The sequence below is a fragment of the Gossypium hirsutum genome, chromosome A07, assembly GCF_007990345.1.
Source record: "Gossypium hirsutum isolate 1008001.06 chromosome A07, Gossypium_hirsutum_v2.1, whole genome shotgun sequence".
In the NCBI taxonomy this organism is placed as follows: domain Eukaryota; kingdom Viridiplantae; phylum Streptophyta; class Magnoliopsida; order Malvales; family Malvaceae; genus Gossypium; species Gossypium hirsutum.
In genome coordinates this window covers 14,488,882-14,505,884 of record NC_053430.1, presented here as the reverse complement: position 1 = coordinate 14,505,884, position 17,003 = coordinate 14,488,882, and the positions used below count along the sequence as shown (strand labels likewise).

The following is a 17,003-nucleotide window of genomic DNA, read 5'->3' as shown; positions in this document are numbered from 1 at the left end:
ATAATAAAATCTCAACTCTCCAGTAACAATATACCAAATAATTAATCATAAATTTATGATAAACTAATATTATTTTGATATGAAGTTTGGTTTTGGGTTGCTTATTTTTAATTGTATTTTATCATAAAAATTTTGTTAGGCCTCGGCTTAATGGTAAGATTGGATCTTTTAAGAATTTTGTGAGTTTTTGGTCCAAATTTTACCATGTTAGTTATGCTAGATTTATTCTAGTATAGGTCCAGATTTAGATATAAATATCAAATTTATATATAAACTTTAGTTTAATACGTAGTTCGATATATGAACTTTAATTTTTTATAATTATATATATGAAATTTGAATTGTAATTCATATATATACATTAAACTTTAGTTTTGATTTAAATGTACATATTTAAATAAATAAATACATTAATTTATTTTCATATTGGATTAATATGATTATTTGTGTATATTATATATTAAACAAAAAATAGTGTTAATTCAATAATGTTGTCATGATTTGTGAAAATTGAATCTAATAAAATTTTCATGTATAAAGTCCCACAAAATCAAAATTTATATATGACATTATATATTGAATCAAATACATGTATAATTTTGATATTTATCTCTTAAATTTATTTCAAATTTTTAACTTGCTTGTTTATTATAATGATTTAATTTTAATTATAATTAATCATGTATTATTTATGATTATACTTGTAACTAGAACATAAAAAATGTTAATAAAAAGAAAAGAAAAATAAAAGCATAAAATCATGCAAAGACAAGTAACAAACAAGAACAATGTGTCGAGACATCGTCATAAACCAAACATGTTCCTAGAAATGCTAACTCTCTGCCCTTAAATTAATAGTAAAGTTCTTCCTAGTGAGAGAATTTTTTCTCACTTCATTTCATGAAAAATGTAGAAGTTAAAAATGTCTCAAAGGGATAAACTTTAATAGTGAATAAAAGAAATATGTATATAATACGATAAGAACATTGATGTGAATGAAGGTGCTAGAGCTAAGCCCAGTCTTTACGGATGTCAAATGTGTAGTTGATCTCCAAGTGACATTTTTGATCATCGTCAAGAAACTGCAACAAAAAGAGAAATCGATATCGATATGCATTGAAAAGAAATGTCAAACATGAATACATTAAAAAAAATGATAAGCTATTTATCTTGATAAAGGTAGCCAAATAATGATAAACATGAGCTATGATTGTTGTTGTCGTTGGTACAAGGTTTGCTGTTAAGAGGATTGGAGGAGGTTTACATGGGGTGCTGAGAGTCTCTAGTGGTAGCTTGTGAGTGTTTGAAGAGTTACGAAGATAGTTTGATAGAATTCTGGTAGTCCTTATATTAATTGGCTCTTTGAGGAGTTTGAAGAGGTGTGAGACTTTTTGGATAACCGTCGAGTGAGAAAAAGATTGTATGAAACAAAGACGTTACATCATTCTGTATCTCTTACCAATTATTTAATGCCATTTTCTTATATTTTTATATGTAATTAACACATCATTTTGGTAATTTTTTAACTTGAATTCTCGACCTTTGACCTTGAACATTAGACCCTGGATCTTGGGTCTAGGGTCTAAAATTTAGGGTTTAAGATGCAAGATCTAGGGTCTAAGGTTTAGGGTGTAGGAACCAGGATCTAAGGTTTAAATTAAAAAATTATCAAAATGATGTATCAATGACATGAAAAAAGATGCTAAAATAGAATTAAATAATTGATAAGAGATATATAGGATGATGTGATGTCTCTGTTTCATATAATCATTTTTCCTGTGGAGGGTTATAGAATGTTACCAAGAATGCCTTATTAAAATGTGATTGGATGGGATTTAGTTTTACTCTTGTACAATCAAGAGTATGGTTATGGGAGGCTTTATGGGATATGATAAGAGAAGCATTTGAGTGGACATGGATGTAATTTGGTGATGGCACACGTGATATTCATGCGAGAATCTTTGTACAAATGAGCTCTTCCTTGATCAAGGGCCAAGGATAGGGTTAGGCAAGGTCTTGGCTCCTAAAATTATTAGGAAATTTTGTTTTAGACTCTTTATATTTTATAAGTTAATATATGGTAAAATTATAGTTTAATGTCTCAAAAATAATAAAATTTTGATTTAACGAATAAAATGATAATATTACATTTTAACCGTTATAAAAATATATAACATAATCTCCAACCTCAAAACAATTTCATACTTCGCGGGTGTCCATGATCAAGGTGGTTGACTCAAGATAATCCAATATAACAAATGTAACAACAAAGTTGAACAACATACTTTTGATTTTGCAGTATATGATCCTCTAGCCATAAAACCAGAAGGGGCTGTTTCTTCTGGCATTTCATGCGTATAAGGCTCTAGCTGAGGACTAAAAGTTCCAATCATATCTTTTGTGCTATAAACTAAACAAAAAAAAAAATCATCATTTTCAGTCAAGTGTTTTTAATTCTCTCTCTTTTTTTTTTTTCACGAGTCAAAGAGATAGTTTATAGGCTTACCCTTAACACCTGTTTTCCATACAGTATTAGTGTACCTGAGACCAGATACAATGTTGTTGCTGACTTGAAAGGTGAACTTCAAGCGATATTGACTACCTTCTTTCAGTGTAAACCATAAGCCATGCGGCTTCCCATCTTCAGGGATCGGAAGAACCATGTCCTGCCTGTCCGCCGACACGATCGACACGCTAAGGAACTTCACTTCTGGATCGAGTGTCTCTGCAACAAAAAATGTATAAAACCATAACCAACAAATGCATTCAAAATGTTGTTCATTGGGAGACGTCAAACCCTTCAATGGTTCGTTATTGTTTCCGATCAAGGTTTTGTGTCTCAACTTCATGGAGAGCTTTAGTGCGTGAGACAACAAGTTTAACTGTCGAATTGGCTATGTTTGGTGCAGGTTTTCTTTGATAGGGTTTGATTGTGGCCATTTAAGGGATAAGGGTTCAAACCCTATGCAAATATCCACATTTCCTTTGGTAGGACGAGTCACTTTGCGAACCTAATGCCTCAAGCACTTGAAATCTCAATAAAATTGAGAGATAAAACTCTTTGACAGGAGATAATATCAACTCGTTGAAAGACCAGTCAACTCTCAATGGACAACATTTTAAAATTTTTTTGAAAGAAGTCGGCCTCCCAGACACAAGGGCAGCACTAAGGAGGGTTGGGAGCGTCAATGCCTCCTTTAAAATGAGAAACTATCACATTGGCTCCTTTAAATTTTATAAATTTATATATATTAGTAAATTATAAAATTATACTTTTCACTCTCAAAATAATAAAATTTTAATTTAATTCTTCAAAAATTATAAAAATTAAACTAATATAAGGATGAAATTGTATTAATCAAGATTTCCCCCGAAGTACTATTTTCGTGAAGAAAACTACCTACCTCCAATGTTGTTAATATCCACACTTCCAAGAAGCTGTTCTTTCCATTTCCTTAAGCTCTCGTCATCCTACACACAATAAAATCACCAAACCCCGTGCATGCATGCATATTGTTTATATAGATTCCACAACTTAAAAAGTCAAATTAAAAAACCACATCATGTGTGTATGTAAGAAACAAAACAAACCTTGTCTTTTTCAAGCTGTTCTTTGAGAGAGCACTGTGGACCTAATGGAATAGCATTGTCGTCTTCATTATCATCATCACTCTCTTCAGGACGAGTTGCCTTGTTATCCTCAGCTTCTTGCTTGTCTTTGTTATCATCTAACGCCATATTAACTGCAACTTTGGAACAGCCAAAGAGACATCAAACAGTGTTCTTTTTTTGACCCTTCCCCAAACAAACAGAAACAAAAACAGAAAAAAAAGGGGTAAGTACAGAAAGGGTCACAATTGTGTGCTAGATGGTTAATAAGTTGAAAAACTCAAATGCACTTGGTCTTCGTTTGTTACTTTATTTATTTTTTTATAATTTTTGGTTGGAACGTGAAAGGGGGTATTAGAAAGTGTCATATGTGATGATCCGAAATTTACTGCATTTGTTATTAAGGGGAAAGAGCCATGATTGAAGGTGAGATAAATGGAAACTGATAATAATAGAGTAAGATGGCTTAAAATGGGATCTAAATTTCAGATAAATATTCTCCCAATTTTATATTATTTCTCGAATTTTTGTTTTTGGAAGGAGGATTAAATCGGTTGATTTGCGAATAGGTATGAATTGTATTGAAAAAGCAATTAAATTGATGATTGAACCAGGTAAATTGGTGTTTTCTATTAGTTTTTTATTTTTTAATAATTTATTTAATTGAACCAGACAAACTAGTAGAATTGGTTAAATAAAAAATTGGTGGCCTGACTAGTTTAACGATTGGTTTGGTTTTGAAAACCTTGATTGTTATCAAATTAGATTATGTCACAGAAAACATTTTATATAAAAAACTATATCTTAGCAAAAAAATTCAACGATGAAGCAGAAATCAATGGTCTGACTGGTTCAACCATCGACCTGATTTTAAAAGACTTAATCAAATTAGATTAATAAGTCAAAGAAAACATTTTGTTAATACTCTAAAATGACATACTTTTATGTGTTAATTATATATATATTTTTGAGTACGATTCTACTAATTTGGGCTGTCTATGGTTTTTTATCTTGTAGGGACTAAATTGATGGCAAAAAAAATTTGGAGGCAAAAAACATAAATTTAAAAATAAAATGAGTTAACATGCAAAATAGGGAAGAATTGGTGCTGAAAATACAAAATGTAAAAGACTTGAAGAAAATTTCAAACAATAAATTTATGAACATAAAACTTTATTTAAATTTAAATTTTATTTGTAGGGTTATTGTTAGGATTATTATGATATTTTTTAGATTTAATTTTAAATTATATCTTTTGAACATTATTATCTAAAGTTTAAATAGAAATAAATTATTTTTTTTATAAAAAGACCCGAATGTCAACATCAATTTATTAAATCTTTCATCACTAACTTATGAATATTCTCAGGGTAATCCAACTTAAAAATCGAATTACAGTTATCAACAATAGCTTGCTTATTACAATCTTATTACAAAACCTGTTGGCCCACAAGACCTTGGAATGAGTCAACTGCTTCAATTGCGCACAAATCACCTCCGTGTAAAAGCCCAAAGGAGTTTTATTAATGCGGTTTACCAGACTGACACAATCAGTCTCCATATATACTTTTTGGATATTTAAAGCTTTAGCAAATTTGATACTTTCTTCCAAAGCTTTAAATTTGGCCCAGGCAGCAGTCATCTTCGCATCAATAACGCTTTCCCCACCTCCAAGCACAAAGCCATCCGATCGCGCACTATCATCCCAACACCAATCTTCTTCGGCGAGGTAACAGCGTCGAAGTTGATCTTGACGATATCATGAGGGGGTTTAAGCCAACACTTTTCACTCGGAGGCACCGGAAGCATGGGTTTAAAGACCAGGTTATGGATCCGGAAGTCTTGACTCAAGGTAGCAGCTCTCTCCCACAACACCCTCGCTTCTTCCTCTTTACCTCTAAAAAGAAAATTCGTTTCTATTATTCCAGCTATTCCAGAGCGTGGTAACGAAGTACGAAACAGCCTTATTGTCCAAAACCCTCATCACTGTTAAAGCAAATAGAAACTAACACAGAAAGAAATAAAAGATCAAGAAGAGAATTATTGTTTTTCATTGCTTTCAAAATTGATACGTGCATGCATTTATACAAGTGAAGTCTAACTGACGTAAGCAAAGTAACTGCTATTTAACTAACACCAGCTTTTAACAAACTAGCTACTTTTTGCATGCAGTTACAACTGCATTACTCTTAACATTCCCCTAGTCAGTCGATTTCTGATTTTTAAGTTCATCAGGCGACAAGACCCTAAGAGCATATCGAAAAGTAGAAAACATCTTAGGAGTAATTGGTTTAGTTAGAACATCTGCAATTTGTTGATCAGATGGCACAAAATTGACTTGTAAGTGACCTGCAAGGATTTTTTCCCTGACAAAATGGTGATCGATTTCAACATGCTTCATTCTAGCATGATGCGTGGGATTCTCAGCCACAGAGACTGCAGAGGAATTGTCGCACCACACAACTGGCACTTTGGATGGAAAAATGCCTATTTCAGCCAACAATTGTTGAAGCCATAAGAGTTCAGAAACGCAATTTGCGAGACTACGATATTCTGCTTCAGCAGAAGATCTTGACACAACTGGCTGCTTCTTTGAACACCAAGCAACAGGATTTGAGCCTAAGAACACAACATACCCGGAGGTTGACCGTCGATCCTCAATGGATGATGCCCAGTCTGCATCAGAGTAGTATACTAGTTTGAGTTGACTGGGTGTTAGAAACAAACCATGATCTATGGTACCAGCTAGGTATCTCAGAACCCGTTTTAGTGCTCTCCAATGAGCTTCTCTTGGAGCATTCATGAACTGGCTGAGTTTATTGACACTAAACGACAGATCCGGCCGTGTTATACACACATATTGTAGCATCCCTACAACACTTCTGTACAAGTGAACATCTACCAATGGAGGACTATCAACTGAAGTGGCTAACTTTGGATTGCTTACCATAGGTGTTGGTGTGGGGGTGGCCTCGACTAGCCCAGTTTTTTTAAGTAAGTCAACAATATACCTCTTCTGACTGAGTAGAATTCCCTGTTTAGTGTGCTGAACATCAATTCCCAGAAAGAAATTGAGCTCTCCCATATCCTTGAGAGCAAATTTGCTATGAAGGTGAAGTATGACATCTGCCATTTCTTGATCAGAACTACCTGTGAGAACAATGTCATCAACATAGACCATGAGCAGAAGTTTCTTTCCATCAGATTCACGAATAAACAAGGAGGAGTCAGCCTTGGATGCTTGAAAACCAAGCTGATCAACAAGGTACTGTTTAAGAGTTTGGAACCATGCACGGGGTGCTTGTTGCAGACCATAGAGAGCTTTGTGCAACTTACAAACGAGCTTCTGACCCGAGGAATCACATACTTCAAAACCAGGGGGTTGCTCCATGTACAACTCTTCAGTCAGTTCTCCATTGAGAAAGGCATTATTAATGTCAACTTGCCTTAACGACCACCCATTTACAACAGCAAGAGCAAGAACCGTGCGAATAGTGGAGGCTCGAACCACCGGACTAAACGTGTCACGGAAATCAAATCCTGCATGTTGAGAGAAGCCTTTTGCTACCAGCCGAGCTTTGTATCTGTCCACTGATCCATCAGCCTTTTTCTTTATCTTAAACAGCCACTTGCATCCGACTGCCTTCCGATTACTTGGTAGTGAGCAGAGTGTCCAAGTGTTATTACGAGTCAATGCCTGTAATTCATCACGAACAGCTGTTTGCCAGTCTGGAGATGTCATTGCAGTGTGAATATCAGAAGGAACCTCTGCTGAAGAGCATTGGACTGTACTCATAAAAACCTTTGGTTTGAAAGTTCCAACTTTGCTTCTAGTAACCATGGGATGTATGTTGAGGGAATTTGAATGAGAAGCTTGTAATGTTTGAGGTGTAGGTGACATTGATGAGGTGGCTGACGTAGGGGTGATAGGTGTTAACGTATGAGGTGAAAGTGAATTCGGTGAAATAGTGGGGTTAGGTTGTTGTTGTACAGCTTGATGGTCAGACAAGGAAAGAGGTGATGTAGGTGAGGGACTAGGTGGTGTAGGTTGATTATGAAAAGAAGTGGTGGTAGGTGGGGTAGCATGAGATATTTGTTTGAGAGGTAGGACCAGAAGTTTTGCACTAGACTGAGACACTGGGTTAGACGAGACAAGTGATGGAGAAAAAACTTTATATGGGAAAATGTGCTCATAAAATGTGACATGACGTGTTACATAGATTTTTCCAGTTGTGTCCTGGCATTTGTAGCCTTTATGCAATGATGAGTAACCTAGGAACACACAGGGTGAAGACCGAAACTGGAGTTTGACTTTGTTAAATGGTCTAAGATTTGGGAAGCACAGGCAACCAAAAATTCGAAGGAATGCATAGTCTGGCTTTGTTTTAAATAGCTTCTCATAAGGTGATATATTTCCCAAAGGCTGAGAGGGTAACCTGTTGATCAGGAAGACTGCGCTGCAAAAAGCTTCATTCCAAAATTTTAAAGGCATGGTAGCATGAGCAAGCATGGACAAACCTGTTTCAACCACCTGTCTGTGTTTGCGCTCAACAAGGCCATTCTGTGCAGAAGTGTATGGACAAGAGAGACGCTGGACAATCCCTTGCTGAGCTAGATAGGGCTTTAATGCCTGAAACTCTCCACCCCCATCCGTTTGTAAAACATGTAGCTTTGCTCCAAGAACTCGTTCAGCTTGACGATGGAACTGAGGAAAAACAGTAGCAACCTCTGACTTGCTCTTCAAGAAGTAAAGCCATGTATAACGAGAATAGGCATCAGTGAAGGCAACGTAGTAACGAAAACCATTAGAGACAATTGGAGCTGGCCCCCAAACATCAGCAACGATCAACTGTAAAGGAGAGCTGTATGTTGTAGTTGACTTGGAAAAAGGGAGTTTATGCTCTTTACCCATATGACAAGCAACACACTCAACAAGCTTTTTATTATCAGTAAACTGAATATTACAATGTGAAAGAGCTTTTGTAAGAATAGCACGACAGGGGTGCCCTAGCCGAGAGTGCCAAACATTTAAAGGGAGCATTTTGCTAACTGTAAGACATTGAGCATGTTTTGAAGACAGTCCACTTTGAGGAAGTTTGTTGAGATGAAGTCTGTACAAGCCATGATGCACAGAACCCTTCAGGAGAACCTCTCTAGTTTGCAAATCACGGACCTGACACTGAGTGGGAAAAAACTCAAACATCACCCTGTTATCTTTAGCAAACTTTGACACAGATAAAAGATTTTTAGTAATACTAGGCACAAGCAACAAGGATCTCATATACAATGGTCGAGATCGAGTAATTAGTGATGACTGCCCTGTAGACAGAACAGGAAGAGCAGAACCATTGCCAACAAACACTTTACCTGGTCCTTTGTGTGAGTCACTGTCACTAAGAGAAGTAATTGAATTTGTAAGATGATGTGTGGCACCTGAGTCTGGGTACCAGGAGTTATCAGCCACTGTTTCAGGAGTAGCCAAATAAGCCTGAGATTGTGCTACGCCAGAGGAAGGCATGCTGACCTGTTGAGATGGGCTACCAACACACGGGTTAGGCCAGGTAGATGGAGAGGGAATTGGAAAACACCAACCTGGTGGAAACCACTGCATATTTTGTTGAGGAGGTGATGACCACGGTATTGTAGTGGGACTGGAGTTGACCATACAAACGTTTGCTTGAGGAGGAGGCCGATAGTTACTACTTTTGTAAGTGGAGTCAAACCGATGGTAGCAGCGGTCGACTAGATGCCCAGGCTTTCCACATAGCTGACATTGAATCTTTGAGCCAGAGAAACGCCCTCGACCACGGCCCCGAGAACTAGTTGATGATTTGTAAGCAGGTACGGAACTATTGTCAACAATAGTTGTTTCTGAATTCTGATAAGACACCATGTTGGCTGAGCTAGAAACATCAGAGATCACAACCTGTTGCCGATTTTCAGTATCAAGAAGCATGGACGTGACTCCTTGAACTGTGTAAGGAACTTGACTTGCTGCAACAATAGAAATTACAGATTCATATTCAGCAGAAAGACCATTCAAGATTGCTGTAACATGCTCGCGCTTACTGATAACTTCACCATAACTAGCCAAAGCATCACAACAACTCTTAACCTTCATCAAGAACTCTTTCATACTCAAGTCACCTTTGCGTTGGGAGTGCAAAGATCTTCGATGAAACATTAATTTGGAGGTTGTTTGCGTACCATATAAAGCAATAATAGCATCCCAGATTTTAGCACTGGTGTCCATACAATGAGATGAGGAAGAACAGTTGGATTAATCGAAGATAGCAACCACGATGCAAGCGCACTGTCTTGCTGTTCATACCGCTCAAATTCTGGATTTTCCCGAAGACCACCATTGTCACCTGCAATAAACTGGACAGGAGTTTGCTGTGAGTCCAAGAACCCTTGAAGCTTATGCGCTTTTAGTGCCAAGAGAACCTGTTGCCTCCACAGCAAATAGGTATTATCATCAAGAAGAATACTAATCTTCTTTGTAGAAAATAAACTATTGTCGACTACACCATCAGCCGCAGCACAATCCATGACAACAAAAACAAAAGAGTAGCACAGCGGATAGACGAGAAAGCTGACCCAGGAGAAGCCTTAATCTGATACCATGTTAAAGCAAATAGAAACTAACACAGAAAGAAATAAAAGATCAAGAAGAGAATTATTGTTTTTCATTGCTTTCAAAATTGATACGTGCATGCATTTATACAAGTGAAGTCTAACTGACGTAAGCAAAGTAACTGCTATTTAACTAACACCAGCTTTTAACAAACTAGCTACTTTTTGCATGCAGTTACAACTGCATTACTCTTAACAATCACATCCTCAATCCAATCGATACACTTCGAAAAACTGCCTTCGAGGAGTTTATTATTGAGACCTCCAAGAATCAGAATTTCTCGAGCGGTGGGACAATCCTTAAAAGCATGAATGAGTGTTCCATTACTAGCCCTGGACCTAGGGCAGTCTTTCTTGAAATCCTGACGGATGGACGAGATCTTATGAAAGGTCGGGAGAATATCATGCCCAACTCTCCAACAAAAAACACAAATTTTGGGCAGCACCTTCAACTTCCAGATGGATCTCCAGAAAAAGCGGTGCGGACCATAGCCAACCTGTTTAAAAATAAGCCCGGCGTATGCTGACTTCGAGGTATAGTATCCGTGAGGATTGTGAAACCACCCACATCTATCGTTCGAACCATTATGAATAATGGGGATATTGCATATTTGCTTCCCTAAGCTTTGCCCATAAATTGCATGCACCCTCTCCATATTTCAACTAACGTCATTACTACACCAAAGATCACATACATTTTGCTCCGTAATGGCCTGCTCATTAATGCGGATTGAACCCCTCCCAGACCTTTAAACCCCAATTGTCATGCCAGCTATTAATACTTCTCCTATTACCCACATACCAATCGAAATCGTTTTTGAGGGACCTAACCGCCGTTGCAATGCTTTTCCAAATGTACGAGGGCTTATCAATGTTCTTAGGGTAAATATGTCCCCATTAGGAAAATATTTTGAGCTTAACACGTTGTAACATAAAGTTTCTTTGCAAGTAATAAGTCTCCAAACTTGTCTACCTAACAACGCAAGGTTAAAGAGCGGGAGATCCTTAAACCCTAGACCCCCCATACCCTTAGGGAAACACAACCTCTCCGAAGCAATCATGGACCAGCTCCTATTTTTGTCGTTACTTCCCCACCACATGCGACTAATTTTAGCTTGTAAATCTTCCAAATACCTTTAGGGGCAAGGAACACCGAGAGGGCATACGTTGGGATGGATTGAAGTACCGACTTGATGAACACTTCTTTTCCCCCATAAGGCAAGAGCCTCTTCGACCAACTATTTATTCTGTCCGACACACAGTCCTAATGCTTTTGAAGACCAAAGTTTTTTTCTTTCCAACTGTAAGCGGGAGACCTCAGTAATTGTCAAGCCTGTCCACCACATGCATCTTGAGTAAGCCACCAAAGAAAAGCCGCTGGTCAACAGGGGTGTTCGGACTAAAATACACAATGGATTTGTCTAGGTTGATGCTTTACCCCGAGATTTTCTCAAAAGTGTCAATAATATTCATGAAAGTGTCCACTTCGTATTTCTTATTCCTGACAAAAAGAATAGCATCGTTAGCGAAGAATAGATGATTGATACTAGGGCCATACCGACTAGCCCGAATGCCTTTAATGATATTATCATTTTGAGTCTGAATTAACATACTAGAGAATGCTTCCGTACAAAATAAAAAAAAATAGGGGAAAGGGGGTCTCTTTGTCGAAGACCCCTTCCCGGAATAATAATATCAGACAAGACCATATTGCACTTAACCATGTACCGGACCGACCACACATATCGCATAATTTTCTCGACCCAAGTGGTATTGAACCCTCATTTTAACTTCATTTTCTCAAAAAAATTTTACTCAACTCGATACCTTACTCATATCTAATTTAACAACAAAACTTTTATTAGGACCGTTATTTAAACTTTGAAGGTAATGCATTAATTCATGCGCAATGATAATGTTATCGTGTATCATGAAATCACTTTGATTTTGGCTGATACACAACGGGAGGACATCTTTAAGCCGATTAGCCAACACTTTAGAAATGATTTTATACACCATCCTCCATAAACTAATAAGGCGGAAATTAGTAATATCAGTAGGATCCTTAATTTTCGAGATAAGAATGATCATAGTTTCATTAAGACCATCAACGTCTTTTTTGCCCTCAAGCACATCTTGACACAATTGCACGACATCTTTCCCCACTGTCTCCCAATGCTCTTTAAAAAAGCAGCCCGAGAGACCATCCAAACCCGGAAATTTTTGAGAGTCCATGTGATTAAAAGCATCCATGATTTCATCATTAGTGAAGTCCCTATCCAACTGAATATTTATATTCTCACTGACGCAGCAACGGATGAAACTCAGGTCAGGGTCATCGTTCGAGGCAGTGGTAGTCTTGAAGTTATCACAAAAGTAATTTCTAGCAGCAGTACATATGTCTTTAGTGTCATAAAGCCACGTCCCATTCGCATCTTTTAAGCGCTCAATATAATTCTTCTTTTTCCTTCCAGTAGCACGCACATGGAAGTACCTAGTGTTCCTATCACCCTCCTTCAGCCACTGTAAGCGAGTTTTAGCCCAATATCTTTCGTCCACCTTATGCAAATGACCCAGTTTAAGGCAAGCCGACTTTAAGAGATTGGCGGTGTTCTCTCTAATAGGGTTGTCCACCAGCTTGCTTATCTTATTTTCCAAGTCACGAACCTTGTTCTTCATTTTTCTATATTGCTTATACTGCCAGGGACCAAGAATATTTCGCACTCTCTCCATTTTCTCCTCAACATCAAGATTTTGCTCAATCCAAAGATTCTTCACAATCTCTCTCGCCTCTTTCTCCTTAGCCCAGCACCTATCATACTTGAACAACAGCCTAGGGTCCCGATTTTTATCACATGGTTTACTCCCCCATAGAATCCAGTAAGATGGCATCGTGATCCGACTTAGTTTGCCTAATTACCTTAGTAGTAAAAAATGGCACATCCTCAATAGCATCCCTCGAAACCAAGAACCTATCCAGTCTTTCCTTGATCATACCCGTTCCCTCTCTATTATTGACCCAAGTGAACTACCCTTCTTTTGTTTGAATATGCACAAGGGCAAGCTCCTCCATAGCCCCGCGAAACTCGTCCATCATGGCCCTAGGTTTCCTTCTCCCGCCCTCCTTCTCCGTATCACTGATAATAGCATTGAAATCACCCCCCACAACCCATCCATCTCTCACCGACTCACCCACCCTTCTAAGCATGTCCTACGAGCTTTTCCCCAAATTTGGATCAGCATGGCCATAAAAGCCAATGAACCGAAGTCTCTTATTGTCTTCCATACGAACAAGAGAATCAATATGATGTTTCGAGTAGTTTTGCACCTCCACCTCCACCTCCACCCATTTTCTCCAAAACAGAGCAAGACCCCCACTACGCCCTTTCCAACTAACCGTAAGACAACCTTCCAACCTGTACAATGAACGCACTCGCGATAAACTATTAGCATGCATTTAGATTTCGCAAATAAAAATAACATCCGGGTTATTAGCAACAAGGAGTTGCTTAAGCTCACAAACTGTCACAGGGTTCCCAAGTCCTCGACAATTCCAACAAAAGAGCCTCACTGCTCTGGGCGGGGCTAATTGCCAGCCACTGCCTTACAATGTGATAAACTATCTACCAATTTTCTGCGAACAAGTCTAATAGGGCTATCCTCATTGTTGTCCCCAGTGCTCCCTTCCATTTTCTTTCTTTTGCATTTTGTTCTTCCAGCTCATTCACAAGTAGTTCTCTGATGGCGTTTTCCAAAAGGTGAGCATGAACCTGATTCTTCCTCGTCATTTTTGGCTTTCTCACATTCTTTAATGATTGCAGATTCATTTCCTTCCCTTAGCCTTACACTCTCGGTCTCCTTTTGCTCATCTTTTTTCTCCTCTATCACTTCAACACCATTTCTCCAGTTACCCCTAGGTTGAGATGATCCTCCCACCATGGCTCGAAGCCAATTTCCATATTGTAGGTTTTGTTCATTTTGCTCATCCCTCTTTTCGTAATTTTGAGTTGTGTGATTAATGAGCCCACAGACTTATCAAAATGCTGGAAGGCGTTCGTATTTTATGGCGCACATTGTTTCAACGCCATCATTTCCAACAAAATGGACCACTCTGCGTAAGGGTTTCAGGACGTTTATCTTAACCCTTACCCTAATGAATTCGGTCCACCTTCTATCGTTATCCTGCCAGCCTATCGCAACCACATTCCCTATGGCCTTACCCACATCGAGAGCAACCTGTCTATCCATGTACTCAAGAGGAATGTTAAAAATTCTTACCCAAAACAACATAAAATTAAAAGCATAACTATCTAAACCTTGGTCTTTGACATATGGAAGCATAGCAAAAAGACATTGATCAAACAACCATAGAGATAGATTTAATATCCGTGCTCTATCTTCTATAACGCCGAACTTAACCAAGAACACACCCTCTTTTAATTCCACAAAATTTACCTCTTCCTTGGTGAACCAAAGTGATTTGAGGACACGATACATCGCGTTTTTATTCACCCTCTCATCTGACATTATCTTACCAATCGCCCAAGCCTCATAGCCTTGTATTTTTAAAGATTTTACTTTCGAGCTAACCACTTTTATTGCCTCTTCCTCGGAGAAGTTAAGTCTTTCAAAGAGAGCATTGATATCCTCCACCATCATTGACAGCATAAACCCCACCACTTTACGAAGGAAACCACCCACCACCAGACCAATAGACCGAAACCCTGTAACCACACCAAAGAAACTACCAAGAAACACACTGGTGAAAGTAAAAGAAAAATAAAACACCTAGACTAATACAACTATGATCTTTAACACAGCAAAAGGTACAGGAAAACAAAACAGCGAGAGGAACTCAAAAAATCAAAAAAGCAGACGGGCACAACAAACCGAGTGATACAAACCAAATAGAGCTCACGGTTCAAGTCTTCCATTTTTAATTGTTTTTAATTGCTAATTTGCTTATTGTTAAACACTGCCTTTAGCTTAATTTCAATTTTAGCGTACAGAGGACCGTTTAAGTGAAAAGGTAAGTTTTGTCTTTGCTTGGGGCAGTTGTTTTATCTGTTTTGGCTGTACCTTTTTAACCTCTTTTGACAGCAAGGAGGGTATTATGAAAAAATACAGACCATTTGTCTTTCTGTTGGTTTTCTTCTCTAAACTTCTTCTCCTTCTATTCTCTTTCTGTTCTTTCTTCCTTTCCTTTGATTACTCAACTTAATTCTTCGACGATATCAAGGGTATCAGAGTCATAACGTCTTGATGGCCGGTGATGACGTCACCACGAGATTGCAAAAGGATATGGGAGTCATGCAAAAAGACATGGGACTAATGCAACAGGAACTCGCTCAACTTCAAACCAATGTATCCCAAATGGACACTCGAATGGAATCTCGCTTCAAAGAGTTTCAGGAAACCATAAAAGTTGGTATTCGAACCGAGCTCCAAAATTTCTTTGACTAACACGTCGGGCGTACGACCCCAACCACCTAGGGACAAACATCCGACAAAGGAAAGAGGGTGTTGGGGGATACGCCTCCGGGATTTCCACCAAAAGAGTCTCTTTTATTGTCACCTATGGTCGAATCAAATCACGTGAGCGTCCATTCAATGGCTAGTACTTTAGGCTCTATGGGAAGAAACTCTAAGTTCGAATGTCCGAGGTTTGATGGGAATGACTTCCGAGGGTGGTGGTCAAAATTAGAGCAATTTTTTGAAGCTAAAGGTATATTGGAGCAAGATAAGGTGAGAACGGTTATGCTTCATATGGAAGGAAAAGCATTGGACTGGCACTTTTTTTTAGCCAACGACGTGGAGGGATTCAAATGTTATCGTTGGAAACCTATGCTCGTGGGCTGTAAGAGAGGTTCGGCTCTTCTAACTTTACTAACCCACTGACTGAATTGGTTACCTTGAAACAGCAGGGGTCTGTTGACCACTTCCACGACCAATTTGTAAGCATTCTCAACCAGCTGCACCTGCCTGAACCTTACGCTCTAAGTATATTCATAAGTAATCTTAAAGTGGAAGTTGGCCAGTACCTTAGATTATTCAAGCCTCAAATGCTGTTAGAAGCTTTTATGTTAGCTAGACAGGTCGATCATTGTATCTACAAACATGGTCAAGAGACCTCCTCTGATGGGGGGAAGTGGGGGTATTCTAAACCTTTATTTCCTAACCCTAAACCCATCAGTCATGTCCCCGCCTCTGGAGGACTCTCTCCAACCAATAACAAACCGAAACCACCTCTGAACAATCATCGCACTCTAACCAAGTCCTTATCCCAAGCAGAAATAGAGGATAGAAGAAAAAAAGGGATGTGTTTTTGGTGCGCCGCAACATATACCCCGGGACATAAGTGCGTGAAGTCCCAACTGTATCAGCTAGTGGTGGGATCTCACAATAAAATAGGAATGGAGATCATAATCTCACCAACGGAAGAGTTTCAAGACTGCCCCGAATAGCTTGAGAATACAGAACCCGAAGTTAAAGCTATCCCTCATGCTCTCTCATTACATGCCTTACAGGGATCCCAAGGGCATAACACCATGAGAATTGAAGCTAGAATTCGGCACATTGATGTGATAATATTGGTAGACTCGGGCAGCACACACAACTTTGTGGACTCCAAACTGGTTAAGAGAGGTAACTTATCTGTGGAACCAGCTAATAAAATGGAGATTATGGTTGCTGATGGAGGAAGTTTGTATACAAGGGGATGGTGTTGAGCTATTAAATGGAAAACACAATGCTACAGT

The 17,003-nt window shown here is 38.4% G+C and overlaps 2 protein-coding genes across 2 annotated transcripts; both read right to left on the bottom strand.

Annotated features, from left to right (window-relative positions):
* Positions 1 to 773: 773 nt before the first annotated feature.
* Positions 774 to 3,903, bottom strand: LOC107949371 (rho GDP-dissociation inhibitor 1). Its single transcript, XM_041117614.1, has 5 exons — positions 3,592 to 3,903; positions 3,405 to 3,471; positions 2,507 to 2,725; positions 2,286 to 2,410; positions 774 to 1,082 (listed from the first exon to the last, which is right to left on the bottom strand). The coding sequence occupies exons 1-5, from the start codon at positions 3,736 to 3,738 to the stop codon at positions 1,011 to 1,013; spliced, it is 630 nt and encodes a 209-aa protein (XP_040973548.1). The 5' UTR covers positions 3,739 to 3,903; the 3' UTR covers positions 774 to 1,010.
* A 10,377-nt stretch (positions 3,904 to 14,280) lies between these two features.
* Positions 14,281 to 15,179, bottom strand: LOC107948048 (uncharacterized). Its single transcript, XM_016882525.1, has 2 exons — positions 15,136 to 15,179; positions 14,281 to 15,004 (listed from the first exon to the last, which is right to left on the bottom strand). Exons 1-2 carry the CDS (start codon positions 15,177 to 15,179, stop codon positions 14,281 to 14,283), a joined length of 768 nt encoding a protein of 255 aa, XP_016738014.1.
* Positions 15,180 to 17,003: the final 1,824 nt, after the last annotated feature.

Bases quoted from the DNA above. Each gene is read 5' to 3' on its own strand.
- LOC107949371 (XM_041117614.1), bottom strand. From the start codon at position 3,738: ATGGCGTTAGATGATAACAAAGACAAGCAAGAAGCTGAGGATAACAAG. The intron at 3,472-3,591 runs GTTTGTTTTGTT...TATTGTGTGTAG, and splicing joins AACAGCTTGAAAAAGACAAG to GATGACGAGAGCTTAAGGAA. The intron at 2,726-3,404 runs GTAGGTAGTTTT...TTTTTGTTGCAG, and splicing joins GGATATTAACAACATTGGAG to AGACACTCGATCCAGAAGTG.
- LOC107948048 (XM_016882525.1), bottom strand. From the start codon at position 15,179: ATGGAAGACTTGAACCGTGAGCTCTATTTGGTTTGTATCACTCG. The intron at 15,005-15,135 runs GTTTGTTGTGCC...TACTTTCACCAG, and splicing joins TATTTGGTTTGTATCACTCG to TGTGTTTCTTGGTAGTTTCT.